We start from the raw sequence: 22567 nt of genomic DNA on the forward strand, positions 1-22567 counted from the left end.
GGATGACCCTTGGGGGACCCCTCTTCCAACTCCGCCGTCCTAAGATTCCATGGCACTCGTTTCCAGGTCTCCTACGACGTGAGCGGCTTCTGCGAACGCAACCGGGACGTGCTCTTCACCGACTTGATCGAGTTGATGCAGAGCAGCGAATTGTGAGTTGCCGGGATCCCTGCGGTTGTGAGTTTCCCCGGAAACATCTGGCAGTTAGAAACAGGCTCTGGGAATTTGCTAGATCCAGGATGCTGAAATTCAGTGGCTTCTGGAGGGGCTGCAGGTTCCCCTATCCTTGACAGAATAAGATTCAGTTCCTGCAGTATGCAAGAGATGGAGCGACACAACTGTTTAGAAGAGGCACTCAGTCCTGAGCTATATAGAGATTATCTGTTCAGAAGAGGCATTCTCTCCTCAGATGTGAGTGAGTCCAGGGCAGCTGTTTACCAGCTCCATCTGGTATGCAGGCTGAGACCCTACCTGCCCGCGGACTGTCTCACCAGAGTGGTGCATGCTCTAGTTATCTCCCGCTTGGACTACTGCAATGAGCTCTATGTGGGGCTACCTTTGAAGGTGACCCGGAAACTACAACTAACCCAGAATGTGTCAGCTAGACTGGTGACTGGGAGCGGCCGCCGAGACCACATAACACCGGTCTTGAAAGACCTACATTGGCTCCCAGTACGTTTCCGAGCACAATTCAAAGTGTTGGTGTTGCCTTTAAAGCCCTAAACAGCCTGGCCCTGTATATCTGAAGCAGCGTCTCCACCCCCACCGTTCAGCCCGGACGCTGAGGTCCAGCTCTGAGGGCCTTCTGGTGGTTCCCTCACTGAGAGAAGCCAAGTTACAGGGAACCAGGCAGAGGGCCTTCTCGGTAGTGGCGCCCACCCTGTGGAACGCCCTCCCACCAGATGTCAAAGAGAAAAACAACTACCAGACTTTTAGAAGACATCTGAAGGCAGCCCTGTTTAGGGAAGCTTTTAATGTTTAATAGGTTATTGTATTTTAGTGTTCTGTTGGAAGCCGCCCAGAGTGGCTGGGGAAACCCAACCAGATGGACAGGGTATAAATAATATATTATTATTATTATTATTATTATTATTATTATTATTATTATTATTATTATTTAGAATAGTTAATCCCACCACAACCACCTGGTGGCAGTACCACCCACTTTGCGAACCCCTGCTCTAACCACTACACCACACTGGCTATTCCCAGGGTCAGGGACAAGCAGGGTGGAGGGGAAGTGGGGTGGACAAAAATATTTCGGAATTAACCAGCTGTCCTGAGTCGTGTTGGCAACAGGGGATGATTTTGCCCTGGTGGCATCAAAGTCACCGCGGTTTGAGGAAGGTAGACCTTACCTGCAAGAGGAGGCTCTCTGGCCCATCTATTCAACCTTTACAGACGACATCTGAAAGCAGCCTTGCATAGGGAAGCTTTTTAAGGTTTAATGTTTTGTTATGTTTTCATATATGTTGGAAGTCACCCAGAGTGGCTGGGGTAGCCCAGTCAGATGGGCGGGGAACAAATAATAATAATTATTAACAACAGCAACTATTAGTATTATCGCCGGATCCCTCTGTTTGGTCACTGAAAGGGCAGAGAAAAAGCAGTTGAGGGTGCATTGGCTTTGGGGCTATCTGTGTACTCTCACCCAGCTTCTGCCTTAAAAATGGAGCATGAAGTTTCTAGACCTCATGAGTGTGCTTGGGAAAGTGCATGGCACTGATTAATAATAATAATAATAATAATAATAATAATAATAACCAACTCCCTTAGTCTGACTGCCTTATCTGCTACCTCAGTTCTCTCTTTCGGGGAACGTGGGGTGGGCTTTATTGGCTTGACATAACCAGGCCCCCAAACCTTTTACCTCCCAGCGGGTTCATCCGGGGACTCTTCCCAGAAAAACTTGACGCGGATAAGAAAGGGAGACCCACCACAGCGGGATCCAAAATTAAGGTGAGTCTTTGTTTGGCCTGATCCGTTTCATAGCTGAAGCTAGGAAGCATTTGCGTGGGATAAAACTATCCATGTATTATGAAGTCCAGAATCGGAGGCAGAAGCAGGAGAGGAGGAAGACCAAGAGGCAGAGAGGAAGTCCGTCTGGTGAAGAGTCACGGATTTCTCCCCCGCCTGCTGCAACCAACTCCCTTCCCTCTGGTCTCCCAGAACCAGGAGAGGCATGAAAAGGGCGGAGGAGAGGTTGGCTGCATGCAGGCATAGTCTCCGATTGCTTGGGGGAAGTCCGGACAGAAGGGGTCTTAGATGGTTGTGGGGAGGCAGGGACCTTCAAGACCCACTGAAGAAGAGTTGCTGTGCTCATTAGGCCTGGTGCTGCTGTGCAGATCCTGATTTTCCTAATAAAGAGTTAACTCCGCTTGCTTCCTGCGATTGACTTCTGGCTCATTCCTGTCATTTGCCCCCTGGACTGGGTAACACCAAAAAACTTGTGTCTTCTGCTGTCCATCAGGCAATGGCATTTCCCACCTGCCTTGCTCCACCGTCCAGACCAGGATTTTCCAGACTTGGGTCCCCAGCTGTTGTTGGGCTACAAGTGCCATCATCCCTAGCTAGCAGGACCAGTGGTCAGGGATGATGGGAATTGTAGTCCAACAACAGCTAGAACAGCAAAAGCAGCTGGGAAGAGTGCATTGTGACTTGCCATTATTTTTACTTATTATAGTTTAGCTATTCTTTCTTATAATTGATAAGTGTAAACTTTTTAATTATAATCTGCTGATTTAATTTTATTGTTTATTATTACCGTATTTTTCGCTCCATAGGACGCACTTTCCCCCCTCCAAAAATGAAGGGGAAATCTGTGGGCGTCCTATGGGGCAAATGCAGGCTTTCACTGAAGCTTGGAGAGCGAGAGGGGTCGGTGAAGGCTGCGGGGGTCCCTAGGCTGCGGATAGCAGCCTGCTTCCCGGAGCGCGGGGCACGCTGAAGCAGAGCGCCCTGCACTTCGGAAGGATATCCACAGCCTGAGGAGCCCGCGGGAGTTCCCGCAGGGCTCCCTAGGCTGCGGATAGCAGCCTGCTGCCAGGAGCACGGGGCACCCTCCGGAGGGCACCCCGTGCTTCGGGCAGATGTTCGCAAGCCTTGTGAGCCCGGCGGGAGTTCCCGCCGGGCTCGCAAGGCTTGCGGATAGCAGCCTGTTCTGGGGGCTGGGGTCGGGGGAAGCTCGGGCTTCCTCCACCCCAGCCCCACAGCTGGGGGGGGGGATAATTTTTTTTTATTCATTCCCCCCCCCCAAAAAGGAGGTGCGTCCTATGGGCCAGTGCGTCCTATAGGGCGAAAAATATGGTACATTCTAATTGATGATTGAATATAGCTTTACAGTGGTACCTCTGGTTGCGAACGGGATCCGTTCCAGAGCCCCGTTCGCAACCTGAGAGGAACGCAACCTGCATCTGCGCACGCGTGGGTCGCGCTTCACCACTTCTACGCATGTGTGTGACGTCATTTTGTGCATCTGCGCATGTGCGAGCGGTGAAACCTGGAAGTAACCCTTTCCATTACTTCTGGGTCGCTGCGGGACACAAGCTGAAAAGACGTAACCTGAACTGAACGTAACAAGAGGTATGACTGTATTTGACAACTTATATCAAATAAAGTTGTTTATTTTAAGGGATGTTGGTGGCTGTGGTCTAAACCACAGAGCCTAGGACTTGCTGATCAGAAGGTCGGCGGTTCGAATCCCCGTGACGGGGTGAGCTCCTGTGGCTTGGTCCCTGCTCCTGCCAACCTAGCAGTTCGAAAGCAAGTGCAAGTAGATAAATAGGTACCGCTCTGGCGGGAAGGTAAATGGCATTTCCGTGTGCTGCTCTGTTTCGCCAGAAGTGGCCTAGTCATGCTGGCCACATGACCCAGAAGCTGACTTTGTTTGTATTGGGTCAAATTGTTATGGTGAATGTTTGATGTTTTATGATGTTTTTATATGTGTGGCTGGGGCAACCCTGCCAGACGGGCTGGGTATAAATAATAATATAATTATAATTATAATTATTATTTCCCTAAAAGAGGCAGGCCAATGATCTCGTGAACACCTTGATGAAGTGTACCCCCCACTACATCCGCTGCATCAAACCCAACGAGACCAAGAGACCAAGAGACTGGGAGGAGAGCAGGTAAGAGAGGATGGCGGGAGACACAGATCAGACTACTGAGAACTGAGAACATGAGGAGAGTCCTGCCTGGATCAGGCCAATGGCCCATCTGGTCCAGCATCCTCTTCTCACAGTGGCCAACTGTGGGAAACCCCCAAGCAGAATTCGAACACAAGAGCAGCTCTCCCCTCCTGCGGTTTCCAGCAACTGGTGTTCAGAGGCATCGCTGCAGAGGGCCTTCTCGGTGGTGGCACCCGCCCTGTGGAACACCCTCCCACCACATGTCAAAGAGATAAACAACTACCTGACATTTAGAAGACATCTGAAGGCAGCCCTGTTCAGGGAAGTTTTTAATGTGTGACATTTTAATGTATTTTTAACCTTTGTTGGAAGCCGCCCAGAGTGGCTGGGGAAACCCAGCCAGATGGGCGGGGTACAAATAAATTATTATTATTATTATTATTATTATTATTATTATTATTATTATTATTATTATTATTATTGAATGTCTCATCTCAGAAGAGGCATTCTATGCTGCTTGAGAGAGGGAGAATGTGGATTGCAAAACCCTGTCTTAGAAAAACCATTCTCTCTTCGGTGGGAGGATGAGGAATGAGATAGGCAAGCTGTGTCTTAGAAGAGGATGACAAGAGGGGAGCAGAGATCCCCTTAGGAGAGGCATTCCCTTCTCATATATATATATATATATTAGTTTTTTTAACATATCATTTCCAACATTCATATAACATAATTTCTTATCTTATAAAAATTTTTAGATTTCTGTCAACACCTCTGATGATTTTCTGTTCTTTATCACTTATTCTGCATTTCTTAATTTCTCTATTACACTTAATTATCATTAACCAATAATTCGCCTCATAATCTTTCTTGCAATATTTCAAACAGTCCACCTTACAAAACTTGCAGTCCTACTAACGTAATCTGTTCATTATGATTACTTTTCAAATAGTTCATATATTTGCTCCAGTCCTCTAAGAATCTCTGGTCCCGCAGGTTTAGAATCCTTCCTGTTAATTTATCCAGCTCTGCATAGTCCATTAATTTCATCCTCCATTCTTCTTTCGTCGTTAGTTCTTCTTGTTTCCATTTTGGTGCCAATAATATTCTTGCTGCCGTCATCGCATATAAAAACAACGTACAATCCTGTCTATTTATATCATCTTCTACAATGTCAGAGAGGCAAAGAAAGAATTTCACAGATGTATATATCTTAAAAAGGACGCGGGTGGCGCTGTGGGTTAAAGCCTCAGCGCCTAGGACTTGCCAATCGAAAGGTCGGCGGTTCGAATCCCCACGGCGGGGTGCGCTCCTGTCGCTCGGTCCCAGCGCCTGCCAACCTAGCAGTTCGAAAGCACTCCCGGGTGCAAGTAGATAAATAGGGACCGCTTACTAGCGGGAAGGTAAACGGTGTTTCCGTGTACTGCGCTGGCTCACCAGATGCAGCTTGTCACGCTGGCCACGTGACCCGGAAGTGTCTGTGGACAGCGCTGGCCCCCGGCCTATAGAGTGAGATGGGCGCACAACCCCAGAGTCTGTCAAGACTGGCCCGTATGGGCAGGGGTACCTTTATATATCTTAAAAGACGTTACCTTCTGGGTCAGACAAAAGGCACACAGGGTGGCAAGCTGCACCTTAGAAGAGGCATTCTGTCCTACAGGATGGAGATTGGAATGCCTCTTCTAAGACATTTACAGCACTCTCTTGAAAACAAAGAACCAAGGCAGCTCTTCCTCTCTTTCAGGGTGAAGCACCAGGTGGAGTATCTGGGGCTGAAGGAGAACATCCGAGTCCGCAGAGCGGGCTTCGCCTATCGCAGGCTCTTCCACAAATTCCTGCAGAGGTAAGCAGAGACACTTCCTGGGGGTCAGAAGTGGGGAGGGGGTGCTGGGCTGGCATTCCATGTTTTTTCACCTTTATAACAGGAGGTGGGTTCTGATGACCCCCCATTGCGCCCCTATTAAGTAGTGGGTGGACATAGCAGACGACACAGAGATTTCTCCAAGTAGTTCTTTATAAGGAAGCTGGAACTGAACTGAACTGAACAGCTCAGCCGGCCTGCTTTTATAGGCAGCCGGCTGTCAACATTGGAACAACAACAACCCAGGATTTCTTGCCTAAATTAACTGACGTGGACCTGAGCGAAAATTATATACAGTTATACCTCTTGTTACGTTTGGTTCAGGTTACGTTCTTTCAGGATACGTCCTGTGGCAACCCAGAAGTAACGGAACGGGTTACTTCCGGGTTTTGCCGCTCGCGCATGCACAGACACTCAAAATGACGTCATGCGCATGCGCAGAAGCGGTGAATTGCAACCTGCGCAGATGCGGGTTGCGTTCTGCTCATGTTGCAAACGGGGCTCCAGAACGGATCCTGTTCACAACCAGAGGTACCACTGTACATAATACCCCTGTCCAGGGGGAGAACTTCAACACATAACAGACCCCATCTCATGTTACAATCCCCCTCTTTGCCTTTGGTTCTACTCTCCCAGGCTGGAAAAGAGCCCCCACTCCGCCCCGCCCCCCCAGATTAGAGCCTGAATTTGTTTTTAAATCCTAGCAAAGCCTCAGGGTACACGCCCAGCGCACAAATCTGCTTATCATTTGCAAATGGTGATATAGGCACATATACACACCTCTGGGCAAAATAAGATGGCAAGCGGCTATGTTTCACTAGCAAGGTGATACATAGGACACCCCAAAAGCACAGTTTTAGCAGAATATTATGGGGGGGAGGAGAAGGCAGCAGGTTTCAGAGCCCTCTAGACTACCCACCACTAGGGCTGAGCGATATATCATCAAAAACCGGTTTCAAGTCCATATTATGATACAGTATTGGTTTCAGAATTTTTGGCATATATTGTGAATCACCATGTGTTTGTGTGCTGTGCAAAATTTACGATGCGGGGGGAAACCGTGAAGCCAGCCAATGCCTCTACCTGGATCCACCCTTATTTCAGACATGGTGATATATCAGTATATTGCGATGTTTAGCTGGTGTTAAAATAGGGTTACCAGATGTCCCTGCTTCCCGGGGACAGTCCCCGGATTTGCGAATAAGTCCCCGGACAAATTGCATCCCCGGAATGTCCCCGGATTTCATCTAATGTCCCCGGGAAACGCAGCGGCGGCAGTCTCAGCAGCCCGGAGTAGTTGGCTCTGGCTGGCTTCAGGAGCTGCTGGGAAGTCCCCATATGATGGTGGTGCAGGGGCTCTAAGACGCAGCTTCCGGGCTACCTCCACCTTCCCGGACCCCAGAAACTCAGCTGTGAAGGGAGGCTTCGTGCTGCCTATCGGAGCAGCCTCCCAACTCCTACTTGTGTGCAAGCAGGAGGGGGCAGGGATCTCTCAGTTAGGCAATGAGAAGCCTCCCTTCCCAGCTGAGGGATCCCTACCCCCTCCTGCTTGCACGCAAGTAGGAATGGGATTGGGGCTGCTCTGATGGGAAGGGAGGCATTGCACTGCCCGAGCCTGACCACCACCGCTGCTCTCGGCCCTCCTTCTCTGCCTTCCATGCCTGGCCCACCGCGCATTGCTTCCCCACCACCACCGAAGAACCAACAACTTGGGCTGCCCAGGCTCATGGAGAAAGGAGATAGAAGCCTCGGAGGAAGGGGAAACGTGGTGGTTGAGGTCAAGGCGGTGGCCGCCCCTCTGCCACCGCCACCGTTGCAGCATCAATGTCCCAAACATGTAGTATTTATTTATTTAGTCCCTGGATTCATTGAATAAAATCTGGTAACCTTATGTTAAAAGCCAGGTCCCTCCCAGCCCTCCCCACCAATGACGCCCCCGTACTTTCCCATTCCTGCTGGGATTCCCCAATATCTCCAGGTGCCTTTGTGGCGCCCTGAGCAAAGTGTGTTTGCCCCCTCCGGCAGGTACGCCATCCTGACCCCAGAGACGTGGCCCAGGTGGCAGGGAGATGAGCGCCAGGGGGTCCAGCACTTGCTGCGGTCCGTCAACATGGACGCGGATCAGTACCAGATGGGCCGCTCCAAGGTTTTCGTCAAGAACCCTGAGTCGGTAAGCAGAACGCTCTGATGATTGGAGGATCTGGGACTTGGGTTCGGGTTTGGCTGTTGTGGAAGCCAGGTTGCACGAACCGGAGGGCCTTGCTTTTTTTGCTACTCCCCCGTTTCGCCTGAACCCACTAGGCTACACTCCCCCTGTGCCCACTCTGCTCCATTCTGTGGCCATCCTGGCTGGGGGCTGGAGTCTGGAGGAAGAGGAGGAAGAGGCAGCCCAGGCAAGTGAAGCTGGTTCCCAACCCAATAATAATAATAATAATAATAATAATAATAATAATAATAATAATTTTATTTATATGCCACCCATCTGGCTGGGTTTCCCCAGCCACTCTGGGCAGCTTCCAATAAATTAAAACACAGTAAGATATCCAACTTTAAAAACTTCCCATACAGGGCTGCCTTCAGATGTCTTCTAAAAGTCAGATAGTTGTTTATTTCCTTGACATCTGATGGGAGGGCGTTCCACAGGGTGGGCGCCACCACCGAGAAGGCCCTCTGCCTGGTTCCCTGTAGCTTTGCTTCTTGCAGTGAGGGAACCGCCAGAAGGCCCTTGGAGTTCGACCTCAGTGTCCGGGCTGAACGATGGGGGTGGAGACGCTCCTTCAGATATACTGGGCCGAGGCCGTTTAGGACTTTAGCACCAACACTCTGAATTGTGCCCAGAAATGTACTGGGAGGCAGTGTAGATCTTTCAGGACTGATGTTATATGGTCCCATCAGCCACTCCCAGTCCCCAGTCTGGCAGCCGCATTCTGGATTAGTTTCAGTTTCTGAGTCACCTTCAAAGGAAGCCCCTCACAGAGCACATTGCAGTAGTCCAAGCGGGAGATAACCAGAGCATGGACCACTCTGGTGAGACAGTCTACGGGCAGGGAGGGTCTCAGCCTGCGTACCAGATGGAGCTAAATCCCCTCCTCTCTGGGGCTATTTTTGAGGAATCAGAGACTCTGCCTGTGTGAAGCCAACCTCTCCTCCGCCCTTTTCATGCCTCTCCTGGTTCTGGGAGACCAGCAGGGAGGGGAGCTTCTCGCAGCAGGAGACTCCACCATCTCTGCCTCTTGGCCTCCCTCCTCTCCTGCTCCACCTTCTGCCTCCGATTCTGGACTGCTCTCTGCCACAGACTCTCCCCGCTCACTAAGCCCTGTTATTTCTTCCACTTCTGACACCTACCCCTCCGAGTCTTCTCCCTCATTGTCATCCCACCCACCCCTCTCCCCGGGCTCTGAGCCTCCCTCCCTTGGGGGTCCCCCGGCTGGTTCCTCCCACCTCTTATCTGCATCCAACTCATCCCTGAGAGTGTCCTAGCATATTTTGCTGGCGCCACGCCGATTCCCAGGACTCACAACACCAACAGAAATAAATCTGGGCACCAGCCACCGCTAAGTGGAAGACATCTTCTCGTACACTTTAAAGAGGATTTGGGTGGAGCAGGGGGGAAGTTCAATGGGAAGGGGAAATGGGTTCCTCCCCACCCCCCCCGTTAGTTTTGGATAGATCACCTTCTGATACAATCCTTTAGTTCTGTTTCTCTCTCCCTCCCTCCTTCATCACCACTCAGCTCTTTCTGCTAGAAGAAATGCGAGAACGGAAGTTTGACGGATACGCCCGGGTAATCCAGAAAGCTTGGCGACGCCACATTGCGATCCGGAAATACGAGCAGATGCGGGAAGAAGGTAAGGGGTGTGCACAAACACTCCAATGTTTCAGGGAGGGTGGAGAGAGAAGCAGGATGATGATGATGATGATGATGATGATGATGATGATGAGAGAGAGAGAGGGAGAGAGGAAAAGTCATTTATCTCCCTTTCCCACCACCCTGAAGAAGGCCTTTAAAGCAGTTTATAGCCATTTTAACCATTGTTGTGATTGTTGAGCTATCAACGTGCCTCCAGCTTAGCATCATTTAAGAGGTCTCTGCCCCAAGGGCATTACAATCTAATTACATTTCATCCAAGTAGTGGGAGGGAGGAAATAACAACAACAACAACAACAACAACAACAATTTATACCCTGCCCATCTGGGCAGCTCCCAATTGAATATTTAAAACACAATACAGCATTAAACATTAAAAACTTCCCTAAACAGGGCTGCCTTCAGATGTCTTTTAAAAGTAGGTTTGTTGCTTATTTCCTTGACATCTGACGGGAGGGTGTTCCACTGGGCGGGCGCCACCACCGAGAAGGCCCTCTGCCTGGTCCCCTGTAACTTGGCTTCTCGCAGGGAGGGAACCGCCAGAAGGCCCTCGGAGCTGGACCTCAGTGTCCGGGTAGAACGATGGGGGTGGAGACGCTTCTTCAGGGATACAGGGCTGAGGCCATTAATCATCATCATCTGGTTAGAAAGACAAGCACATTATCTAAGCTGAAGGACTAGCCCCTTGCGGTTTTAACTTTGCCTGTCCGTTTGTAGAACAGGTCAGAAACATGAGCAGAGTGTGCAGTCTTCAGGACTAGCACCTTGGCTTTTCAATTTTGCCTGTGTGCTTTTAAAGCTGGCCAGACGCACAAGCACAGTATGCAGCCTTAAGGACTAACGCCTTGCATTTCAAATTTTGTCCATGTGGTTTAAAAAGTGGTCAGAAACACGCACAAGGGTATGCAGTCTTAAGGACTAGCTCCTTGCGTTTTTCATTTTGACCAAGGCCAGGTCTGCCTGGCCGCTTTTCAAACCGGCCTCTTCTTTTCCTCCCAACCGCAAAGCATCCCACATCCTGTACAACTTCAAAGAGAGGCGGCGCAACAGCATCAACCGGAACTTCGTGGGGGACTATTTGGGCATGGAAGACAAGCCTGAGTTGCGCCAGTTCTTGGCCAGAAGAGAGCGTGTCGATTTTGCCGACTCCGTCACCAAATATGACAGGCGCTTTAAGGTAAGGGGGAGATTTCCCCTTCCAAATCCTTTATCCAGAGTCCTACCCTTCCATTAGCACTGAAATGTTCGTAAACATCACCTCTGTTTTACCTTGCCAATGTTCTGCGCAAGGCAGATTGGAGCGTTTAATCCCTATTTCACAGATGGGGAAGACCGAGGGAGAATGGGATGCCTAAGAGCCACTCAGTCAGCTTCACGTGAGATTCGAACTCAGGACTTCCTTGTTCGTAGCTGAAATTTTTGCCCAGTACATATTGGTTTTTGAGTTGGGGGGGGGGGAAGGTGAGTAAGGGCAGGGGGGACACGCTCCCTTCGAGAGGTCGTGGCAACCAATTTCTCCTTCTCATCATCAGCCCATCAAGAGGGACTTCATCCTGACTCCCAAATACCTCTACATGATCGGCCGGGAGAAGGTGAAAAAGGGTCCTGAGAAAGGTCAGATCCGAGAGGTCCTGAAGAAGAAAGTGGAAGTCCAGGCTGTCAACAGAGTGTCCCTCAGGTGAGATGCCACATTCTTTGTTTGGGCCACTTTCCGTCTTTGATGTTGTTTAGTCATTTAGTCATGTCCGCCTCTTCGTGACCCCCTGGACCAGAGCACGCCAGGCACTCCTGTCTTCCACTGCCTCCCGCAGTTTGGTCAAACTCATGCTGGTAGCTTCGACAACACTGTCCCACCATCTCGTCCTCCGTCGTCCCCTTCTCCTTGTGCCCTCCATCTTTCCCAACATCAGGGTCTTCTCCAGGGAGTCTTCTCTTCTCATGAGGTGGCCAAAGTCTTGGAGCCTCAGCTTCAGGATCTGTCCTTCCAGTGAGCACTCAGGGCTGATTCCCTTCAGAATGGAGAGGTTTGATCTTCTTGCAGTCCATGGGACTCTCAAGAGTCTCCTCCAGCGCCAGAATTCAAAAGCATCAATTCTTCGGCAATCAGCCTTCTTTATGGTCACTTCCATACATCACGACTGGGAAAACCATAGCTTTTACTATACGGACCTTTGTTGGCAAGGTGATGTCTCTGCTTTTTCGCCTTTCTCCCAAGAAGCAGGCGTCTTTTAATTCCGTGACTGCTGTCACCATCTGCAGTGATCATGGAGCCCAAGAAAGTAAAATCTCTCACTGCCTCCATTTCTTCCCCTTCTATTTGCCAGGAGGTGATGGGCCCAGTGGCCATGATCTTCGTTTTTTTGATGTTGAGCTTCAGACCATACTTTGCACTCTCCTCTTTCACCCTCATTAAAAGGTTCTTTAATTCCTCCTCACTTTCTGCCATCAAGGTTGTGTCATCTGCATATCGGAGGTTGTTGATATTTCTTCCGGCAATCTTAATTCCAGCTTGGGATTCATCCAGCCCAGCCTTTCGCATGATGAGTTACTTTCCCTCTAAGCCACCTCTAAGCTTCTTCCCTGAAAACTGAAGCAAGATTCTAGTTCTCATTGTTTTGAACAAAGGGCTGGTTTAAATAGGAAGTTGAGTTGTAGAACTCGGAGGGACCCCAAGAGTCATCTAGCACAACCCACGGAAACGCAGTAATCTTTTGCCCAATGTGGGGCTTGAACCCACAACCCTCCGATTCAGAGAATTGAAATGGCATGGTCCTCTGCTCCGCACTAGGCCGTCTCGGGGTCAGAGGGACTCCCCGCCACTCTCCCTCTCGACCCACCCGCTTCCTCCCTCTCCCAAGAGGACTAACGCCTTCTTTTTCTCTGGCTGCTTCCTGTTTTGTTTTGTTTCTCCGGGGTGGGGCGACCACAGCACGAGGCAAGACGATTTCTTCGTCCTCCACGAAGCCGAGGCCGACACGTTCTTGGAATCCATCTTCAAGACGGAGCTCATCAGCCTGCTCTGCAAGCGCTACGAAGAGGCGACCCGCAGCAAACTCCTCCTGAACTTCAACGACACGTAAGCGGGATGGACAGTGACACACACAAGCACACAAAACACCCCTTTCCCAAAGTGTCGCTGGGAAATGGATCCGGTTCCCCTCCTCAGCCCTGCCGTTCCAACTCAGAACCCCTCTAAAACAGCAGTAGTGTTTTCCGTGATATGTATTAGGTGAAAAGTATGATATTATGCAGGACGCGGGTGGCGCTGTGGGTTAAACCACAGAGCCTAGGACTTGCCGATCAGAAGGTCGGCGGTTCGAATCCCCGTGACGGGGTGAGCTCCCATTGTTCGGTCCCTGCTCCTGCTCCCTGCTCCTGCCAACCTAGCAGTTCAAAAGCACATCAAAGTGCAAGTAGATAAATACGTACTGCTCCGGCGGGAAGGTAAACGGCGTTTCCGTGCACTGGCTGGTTCGCCAGAAGTGGCTTAGTCATGCTGGCCACATGACCCGGAAGCTGTACGCCGGCTCCCTCGGCTAATAAAGCGAGATGAGCGCCGCAACTTCAGAGTCGTCTGCGACTGGACCGAATGGTCAGGGGTCCCTTTACCTTTACCTTTATGATATTATGCAGCATATTAAAGGAATATTTATAAAAACAGCGCGGGAGGGAACATGGGAAGTCTAATAATAATAATAATAATAATAATAATAATAATTTATTATTTGTTACCCGCCCATCTGGCTGGGTTTCCTCAGCCACTCTGGGCGGCTTCCAACAAAGATTAAAAATACATTAAAACCTCACACATTAAAAACTTCCCTGAGGAGGCTGCCTTAAGATGTTCTGAATGTCAGGTAGTTGTTTTTCTCTTTGACATCTGATGGGAGGGCGTTCCACAGGGCAGGCGCCACCACCGAGAAGGCCCTCTGCCTGGTTCCCTGTAGCTTTGCTATAAGAGAAGTGTGTGACAAATTTGAAGTCCGAATTCAATTGGTTAAAGCAGGGGTCAGCAACCTTTTTCAGCTGTGGGCCAGTCCACTGTCCCTCAGTGGGGGACCGGACTATGCCCCACAAATAACCCAGAGATGCATTTTAAATAAAAGGACACATTCTACTCATGTAAAAACACGCTGATTCCCGGACTGTCCGCAGGCCGGATTTAGAAGGCGATTGGGCCGGATCTGGTCCTTGGGCCATCTTAAGGCAGCCTGTTCAGGGAAGTTTTTAATAACGCTGTACTGTTTTTAACACTGATTGGGAGCCGCCCAGAGTGGCTGGGGAAACTCAGCCAGATGGGCGGGGTATAAATAATAAGTTATTATTAAATTATTATTATTATAGTTTGCCTACCCCTGGGTTAAAGTTATGAAAATCTAATAAGAACCTTAGAGAGGGAGATAAACCAAGAACCAAACCTGCCTTACCACCGCATCAGTCCATGGTGTGTTACTGGCACTGGCTGGCAGCAGCTCTCCCAGTTCTCAGAATCAGAGAATTGAAGAGTTGGAAGGGACCCTGAGGGTCATCTAGCCCAACCCCCTGTAGTGCGGGGAGTCTCAGACAGGGAGTTTCCCCGAGCACTGCTTGGAGATGCTGCAGAGGGAATCTGGGGCCAACACAAATCCAGAGCGGAGTCCTTAAGATGGTTGGATGACGCCTTGCACACCTCGTGCCGCTAAGCTGGTGCCAAACATCTTGCTCTGCTTCCCTTTGGACCACATCCGTGAGGCCAAGAGACTTTTGGGGTTGGGCTAGATGACCCGCAGGGTCCCTTCCAACTCTATGATTCTATGAAAAGGGAGAAGGTTCTTTTTTCCTAAAGGTTGTCTAGTGACTTATCTCCTTGGCTTGGGGGCCACATAACTCCTTACCCTCCAACACTTCTTTGATGAAAATAGGGAGATCCTAAGGAATAGTGGGGGGCTATGAGGGACACGGGTGGCGCTGTGGGTTAAACCACAGAGCCTAGGGCTTGCCGATCAGAAGGTCGGCGGTTCGAATCCCCACGTTGGGGTGAGCTCCCGTTGCTCGGTCCCTGCTCCTGCCAACCTAGCAGTTCGAAAGCACATCAAGGTGCAAGTAGATAAATAGGTACCACTCCAGCGGGAAGATACACAGCGTTTCCGTGCGCTGCTCTGGTTCACCAGAAGCGGCTTAGTCATGCTGGCCACATGACCCGGAAGCTGTACGCCGGCTCCCTCGGCCAATAAAGTGAGATGAGCGCCGCAACCCCAGAGTCGTCCGTGACTGGACCTAATGGTCAGGGGTCCCTTTACCTTTAAGGAAAAGTGGGACATTCCAGGATCAAGTCAGAAACTGGAATGGCTTCTGTAAATCCGGGACTATCCCGGGAAAACAGGGTCACTTGGAGGGTCTGCAATTGCGGCCTTCTTTTAGTGGGATGGGGTCAGCATGTCCTGAGTTATCTGTTTAGCTGTTTTTAATATTTTTATTGGATGTCCTTAAATGGTTCAAACTGCAAGTCGCTTTGGATGTGAGAGAAACAATGAACAAATAAGGTTTTTGTGGATCTAATCGTTTCCCCTGCCTCGCCTTCTCTCCGTCCCTCAGACTACAGTTCCGTGTGAAGAAAGAAGGGTGGGGAGGAGGGGGCACCCGGACGGTGTCGTTCGTGAGTGGACAGGGCGACGTGGCAGCCCTAAAAGCAAGCGGCAAGACACTGACCATATCCATTGGGAGCGGCCTCCCCAAGAACTCCAGTAAGCAGGGGCTGAGTGGGGGAATTTCCTTATACAGAGCTGCCTTCAGATGTCTTCTAAAAGTCAGATAGCTGTTTATCTCCTTGGCATCTGTGTTTCACAGGGAGGGTGCCACCACCGAGAAGGCCCTCTGCCTGGTTCCCTGTAACCTCACTTCTTGCAGGGAGGGAACCGCCAGAAGGCCCTTGAAGATGGACGATGGGATTGGAGATGCTCCTTCAGGGCCAATTCCGTTTAGGGCTTCTAAGTCCAGCACCAACACTTTGACTGATGCTCAGAAACGGACTGGGAGCAGGTCTTATATGTTCTCAGCGGTCACTCCCAGTCACCAGCGCTCTGGGTTGGTTGTCGTTCCCTGTAACTTCAGTTCTTGCAGTGAGGGAACCACCAGAAGGCCCTCGGAACTGGACCTTGGTGTCCGGGCTGGACGATGGGGGTGGAGACACTCCTTATAGAGGGCCAAGGCTGTTTAGGACTTTAGAAGTCAGCACCAACACTCTGAATTGTGCCCAGAAACGTACTGGGAGGCAGTGTAGATCTTTCAGGACTGGTATTATATGGTCCCATCAGCTTCTCCCAGTCCCCAGTCTGGCAGCCCCATTCTGGATTAGTTTCACTTTCTGAATCACCTACAAAGGTAGCCCCATGGAGAACGCATTGCAGTAGCCCCAGCAGGAGATAACCAGATCATGGACCACTCTGGTGAGACAGGGAACAGGCAGGGAGGGTCTCATCCAGCACACCAGATGGAGCTGGTAGACAGCTGCCCTGGAGGCAGAATTGACCTGCGCCTCCATGGACAGCTGTGAGTCCAGAATGACTCCCAGGCTGCGCACCTGGTCCTTTAGGGACACAATTACCCCATTCAGGACCAGGGAGTCCCCCACACCTGCCCGTCCCTTGTCCCCCCAAAACAGCACTTCCTTATTGTCGGGATTCAACCTCAATCCGTTGACCACCACCCATCCTCCAGCCGCTCACACAGGACCTTCACTTCCTTCACTGGTTCCGATTTAAACGAGAGGTAGAGCTGGGTACGATCCGCATGACCATGTGACCCTTTTGCAGAATTTTATCCCAATTCCAGGCCAAGGTGTATGTGAAATCTCTTCCTCTCTTCCTCCAGAGCCAACACGGAAAGGGGCCCTTCAAGGAAGAGGCCGCCACAAGCAGGCAACGCCGTCGCGAGCCGCCCCGTCAGCCCCGAGAGGTAAGCCTGGCCAATGGTGCTTCTTGGAGGAAGGGAGAAAACTGCACATTCAACATGGGAATCCAGCTCCCAGCAGCCAGCATGCTCAATGGTCCAGGGGGGTTCTGCAAAGTGGAGTCCTGGAGCATCCAGAAAACCACAGAATTGCCCATTTCTGATCTAAGGGTAGATGATAAAGTACTATTTTGCTAACCCATTTTGCAGGGTTACCTTGTCTCACATAGACTAGCTGGGAATTTCAACCTGCATTCTTCCTCCATGAGGTCTAGAAACCTGCCCTCTAATTTTTATTGGCCTGGATGAAAGCTCAGATTCGCTCATCTTGTTTTCTCTAAGCTGTTTTTAATACTGAAGTTTAAATCGCTGTGACGCACCCTGGGGCCTGTTAGTGAAGGGTGGGTAAAAAAAATTGGGTTGCTTTTTATTATGTAATTTGTACTTTTATATTGTGATTTTATGTTGCAACTGCCCTGAGACCTGCAGGTACACAAATTTTAATAACAATAAAATTTGGGGCATTCATCACAATCTAATTCGCCTGTGGTGAGCTGACAGTTTGCTCCAGGCAACTAGGCAACGAATGGCTCAGGTTGTACGCAGCTGAGCAAAACCAGCACGAAACTCTGCAGTTTATTTGCTAAGGCTTCTGTAACACCTCCGCTTTAGGCGCGCCCCCTCAAGGTACATGCAGGAACGGAGCGCCACAATTTGCACGCAGCACCAGGTCCCAGGAACAGACCTACAGCGCCCCCAAGAGGCCTGGGCAAGTGCCCCCGGCCAGCGCACTCCCGAGACAGGGCATGACGCGACGGGCAAAGGCGAGGACGCCCTCGGACAACAACATGGAGTTCCTCAACGTTCCAGACCAGGGAATGGCAGGGTATGTGTTGATTTTGAAACCTATCACCTGCCCCAGGGTGCCCGATGCGAGGAAAGCTGTTTCCCTCCCCCTTTGCTGGCAATATTATTATTAAAAGGTAAAGGGACCCCTGACCATTAGGTCCAGTCGTGGCCGACTCTGGGGTTGCGGCGCTCATCTCGCTTTATTGGCCAAGGGAGCCGGCGTACAGCTTCCGGGTCATGTGGCCAGCATGACTAAGCCGCTTCTGGTGAACCAGAGCAGCACACGGAAACGCCGTTTACTTTCCCGCCGGAGTGATACCTATTTATCTACTTGCACTTTGATGTGCTTTTGAACTGCTAGGTTGGCAGGAGCAGGGACCGAGCAACGGGAGCTCACCCTGTCGCAGGGATTCGAACTGCTGGCCTTCTGATTGGCAAGTCCTAGGCTCTGTGGTTTAACCCACAGCGCCACCTGCGTCCCTAATATTATTATTATTATTATTACTATTATTTGCAAACCGCTTGGAGGTTTTACTTACAACCAAGAAGCAAAAGGAAGATTTTGATAACAAAACTATAAAGACTAGAATCATGGGGTCGGTTTGAAAATTAAACTGAACTTATTGGGAACCATAGGAATCAACTCCTAGGGTCTGAGGTCCCTTGGCCCCTCCACATTTTTGTTTTTATTTTGCCAAATAATTTTTATTAGTTTTAACAAATCAATACCCAATTACATCAAATTTAACGCAGTTTTTCCACTCTTCGTTGTCCATGTGTTTCATCTTTCCTCTAATTACTGCTTTATATCAGCCATTGATTTCCAATTCGCATTCCGTTCCTTTTATTTAATCTTTAATTCCAGATTTTAAAATTTATTTTCCCCCTCCCTTTCCCCTTCCCCCTCAGCCGTCTATTTATCAATCCCTGCTTGTATAATTACTTATTTCCTTAAAAAGAAAAACAGAAAGAAAACAAATGAGGTTACTCTGCTGCTTGCCTCTCCACCTTAAATCATTACTTGTATATACCCAGATGGGCGTGGTATAAACAATAAAATTATTATTAATAATAATAACAACAACAACAACAACAATAATAATAATAATATAATATTATGTTTTCCTTTTCATCTTGCTTGTGTGATTATCTGGATCTGTCTTTTCGTCTATTTGTTCGTCCTTTTATTTTTTACCCCAATTTTTTTTTACAGTATTGATTTTCCACATTGATCACAAAAGGACATAACAAAACACACAACAACAAAAAACACACTACAATACAATAAAATTAAACACAGAGAAAAATTATTTCTTCAAATACCTAATTCTCTTAACATTGACATCTGACTTCCTCGATTCCCCTCTAACTGAATTTCATTATATCACCTTTCTAATAATATCAACTCCTTTCATTTACTAACCTCTTCTCTTTTATTAATATTCTAATCCTTAATATTTACTACCCCGTATCCTTATTCTACCCCTAAGCCTATTTGTTACTTCCAAGGATTTTCTATTTATCTTATATTACAATATTTAGCTAAATATTCTTTAAATTTCTTGTTGTTCCTCCTTTTGTATCCGCTCCTGCCCTGCCAAATATTTGAGGGTCCCAAAAATGTTGATGGGCATTGCTATCCAAATTGTTTGCAGTGTGCCGCATCATGTGATCAATTTTGTGGGGCAGGGCTTACCTGGGCCCCCCAATATTTTATTCAATTTGGCACCAGTCGGAAAAGCAGGATTCTGTGCCCAATGCCGTATTCTGTTCCCCTGTGTCATCCTGCAGATGGGATCAGCCCTGCAGGTGGAAACATCTCTGGTGCCCTGCAGAATTCGAACCCAGAGCTGCAAGCACCGCCTGCCGACTCACTTCCGCCTCTTTTTAACAGGACGCAGAGGAAGCGGAGCATCAGCCAAAAACCCCTTCCGGCCGTGGGGAGGCCCAAGCCGCAGCCCAAGGCTTCCGGGCCACGATGCCGCGCTCTGTACCAGTACGTTGGACAGGATGTGGATGAGATCAGCTTCAACGCGGGCGACGTGATAGATATATTGATGGAAGGTAGGTCTGCAATGCGGTCTGTGACTCACGCAAGCATGGGGTGAGGAAGCTGTGGTTTTGCATTGCAGAAATCCACGTTTCTCTTGGGGGAGGTACAGGTGGGTCTGAGGTCAGCCACAGGGCAGGTGGGCAGTGGCAAAAGTGTGCAGGGCTGCCCCCTTCTTCTGAAGCTCTCTCCCCACCAGACACCCTTTCCGCTCTCTCTGCCACTTTCGTACCAGCCAACGTTTCTCCGACCAATCAGAAGGTCAGCGGTTCGAATCCCTGTGATGGGGTGAGCTCCCGTTGCTCAGTCCCAGCTCCTGCCAACCTAGCAGTTCGAAAGCACGTCAAGTGCAAGTAGATAAATAGGTACCGCTCCAGCGGGAAGGTAAGCGGCGTTTCCGTGCGCTGCTCTGGTTTGCCAGAAGCGGCTTAGTCATGCTGGCCACATGACCCGGAAGCTGTATGCCGGCTCCCTCGGCCAGTAAAACGAGATGAGCGCTGCAACCCCAGAGTCGGCCACGACTGGACCTAATGGTCAGGGGTCCCTTTACCTTTACCTTAATGTTTTATTATGTTTTATATGTGCTGGAAGCTGCCCAGAGTGGCTGGGACAACCCAGTAAGATGGACAGGGAACATTAACAAACTTCCGTATCCAGGGCTGCCTTCAGATGTCTTCTAAAGGTTGTATATTACTTACTTGGTTGTCCCAGCCACTCTGGGCAGCTTCCAGCACATATAAAAACATAATAAAACATTAAGGTAAAGGTAAAGGGCCCCCTGACCATTAGGTCCAGTCATGGCCGACTCTGGGGTTGCGGCGCTCATCTCGCTTTATTGGCTGAGGGAGCCAGCGTACAGCTTCTGGGTCATGTGGCCAGCATAACTGAGCCGCTTCTGGCAAACCAGAGCAGCGCACGGAAACGCCATTTACCTTCCCGCCAGAGTGGTGCCTATTTATCTACTTGCACTTTGACGTGCTTTCGAACTGCTAGGTGGGCAGGAGCAGGGACCGAGCAACGGGAGCTCACCCCGTCATTGTGGGGATTCGAACCGCCGACCTTCTGATCGGCAAGTTCTAGGCTCAGTGGTTTAACCCACAGAGCCACCCGTGTCCCTTAATAAAACATTAACAAACTTCCGTATCCAGGGCTGCCTTCAGATGTCTTCTAAAGGTTGTATATTTCTCCGATAGAAATAGGGACGACCTAAGGAAAAGCTGGGGACGCGGGTGGCATTGTGGGTTAAACCACAGAGCCTAGGACTTGCTGATTGCAAGGTCGGCGGTTCGAATCCCCGCAGCGAGGTGAGCTCCCATCGTTCGGTCCCAGCTCCTGCCCACCTAGCAGTTCGAAAGCACTCCTAAGTGCAAGTAGATAAATAGGTACCGCATTATAGCGGGAAGGTAAACGGCGTTTCCGTGTGCTGCACTGGTGCTGGCTCGCCAGATGCAGCTTCGTCACGCTGGCCACGTGACCCGGAAGTGTCTTCGGACAGCGCCGGCTCCCGGCCTCTTGAGCGAGATGAGCGTGCAACCCTAGAGTCGGTCACGACTGGCACTGACGGGCAGGGGTACCATTTTAAGGAAAAGCTGGACATTCTGGGATCAAATCAGAAACCAGGACAGCCTCTGAAAATCCAGGACTGTCTTTGAGGGACACTTGGAGGGACTGTAGAATGATCCTGTTTTCACCAGAGAATGTTGGAGCGTATGTACATAGCTAGGGCAGGGGAGGAAAGCAAAAAAGGCCAGTTTTCAAGAGATGGTTTTAAACAGCAGCTGTTTCTATAAAGCCGGGATGGAGGGTGGCACGTGGGGTTAACAAGCAACACAAACACCTTGTCATATATTATTATATTGTTTTCGCAGACCCCTCCGGATGGTGGAAAGGACGGCTTCATGGGAGAGAAGGCCTCTTCCCCGGGAATTATGTTCAGAAGATCTGAGCAGTGCTCCATCCTGTGGCCCAGAGCCCAAGCAGGGCAGTAAACAGGCCAGATCATACAAAACCAGCTCTTGAAACAGAGAGAGCTTGCGCCATGCGCAAGGAACCCCTGCCACATGCGTTGCAAAGCACATGGGAGTCAGGAACGCTGCCTCTTTGACCGCTGTTTCCAAAACTGCAAACACTTTGGCATGTGGGTTTTTTTTCAGCTTGGGGAAAACGAAGGCAACCTTTGCACCCCAGCACTCATTGTGTTGATATTTTTTGCTGTTCTGGTGCTATCTAAAGGGGTACGGCAAGTAGGGATTTTTTAAAAAAGGGATATGAGTTATGGAGGCATGCCGGCGGAGGCATTGCACAACGACCGCCTTGATGTGTTCTCTGCACAGTGTTGCAATGCTTTTTTGGGCGGGGGGCGGGGTGAGTGGGAGAGGCAGGGAGGCCCAGGAAGGAATTAAAAACGCCGTTTCGAAATGCACATTGTCTTCCTCGTAATGTCAGTTTAGGGTGCAAGCACACTCATTTGAAGGAGGGGACATGGGCATAGCCAAGGGAGAAGCTGCCCCCCCATCAAGTAAATAAAAATACTTATCTAAAAGTAGAAATAATGAGAATATTGGGAAGTGAAATCCTCGCTGAGTTCAAAAGCAAGTAATTGAAAAGGAAGTAATTTAAAACAACAGTTGCTGAGACATTTCATTCTAAATCTGCTACCAGCCTTTCTCAACCTTGGGTCCCCAGATGTTGTTGAACTATAACTCCCATCACGCCTAGCTAGCAAGGCCAGAGCTCAGGGATGATGGGAGTTGTAGTCCAACATCTGGGGACCCACAGGTCGAGAACTGCTGCGAGCCAGGCAGAGGATGGGGATAGGTGTGGGACCTGCAGCGCCCTAACCTAAATCTGGCTACGCCCATCGGAGGGGAAGCCTTGGCCCATTT

General features: G+C 49.8%; 1 protein-coding gene across 1 annotated transcript in view; it reads left to right on the forward strand.

Annotated features, from left to right (window-relative positions):
• Positions 1 to 22219, forward strand: part of MYO1F (myosin IF) — a 58505-nt gene extending 36286 nt beyond the window's left edge. Inside the window, exons 15-28 of the mRNA XM_028713905.2 lie at positions 67 to 152; positions 1878 to 1959; positions 4024 to 4130; positions 5872 to 5970; positions 8014 to 8158; positions 9722 to 9836; positions 10864 to 11033; positions 11389 to 11534; positions 12786 to 12932; positions 15431 to 15579; positions 16706 to 16789; positions 17456 to 17669; positions 19527 to 19696; positions 21551 to 22219. Of these exons, the coding sequence (XP_028569738.2) occupies positions 67 to 152; positions 1878 to 1959; positions 4024 to 4130; positions 5872 to 5970; positions 8014 to 8158; positions 9722 to 9836; positions 10864 to 11033; positions 11389 to 11534; positions 12786 to 12932; positions 15431 to 15579; positions 16706 to 16789; positions 17456 to 17669; positions 19527 to 19696; positions 21551 to 21627 (1791 nt within the window). The 3' untranslated portion in view covers positions 21628 to 22219. The remainder of the gene's footprint in view (positions 1 to 66; positions 153 to 1877; positions 1960 to 4023; positions 4131 to 5871; positions 5971 to 8013; positions 8159 to 9721; positions 9837 to 10863; positions 11034 to 11388; positions 11535 to 12785; positions 12933 to 15430; positions 15580 to 16705; positions 16790 to 17455; positions 17670 to 19526; positions 19697 to 21550) is intronic.
• The last annotated feature ends 348 nt before the right edge of the window (positions 22220 to 22567 follow it).

Source organism: Podarcis muralis, chromosome 18 (genome assembly GCF_964188315.1).
Source record: "Podarcis muralis chromosome 18, rPodMur119.hap1.1, whole genome shotgun sequence".
NCBI classification, from domain to species: Eukaryota; Metazoa; Chordata; class Lepidosauria; order Squamata; family Lacertidae; genus Podarcis; species Podarcis muralis.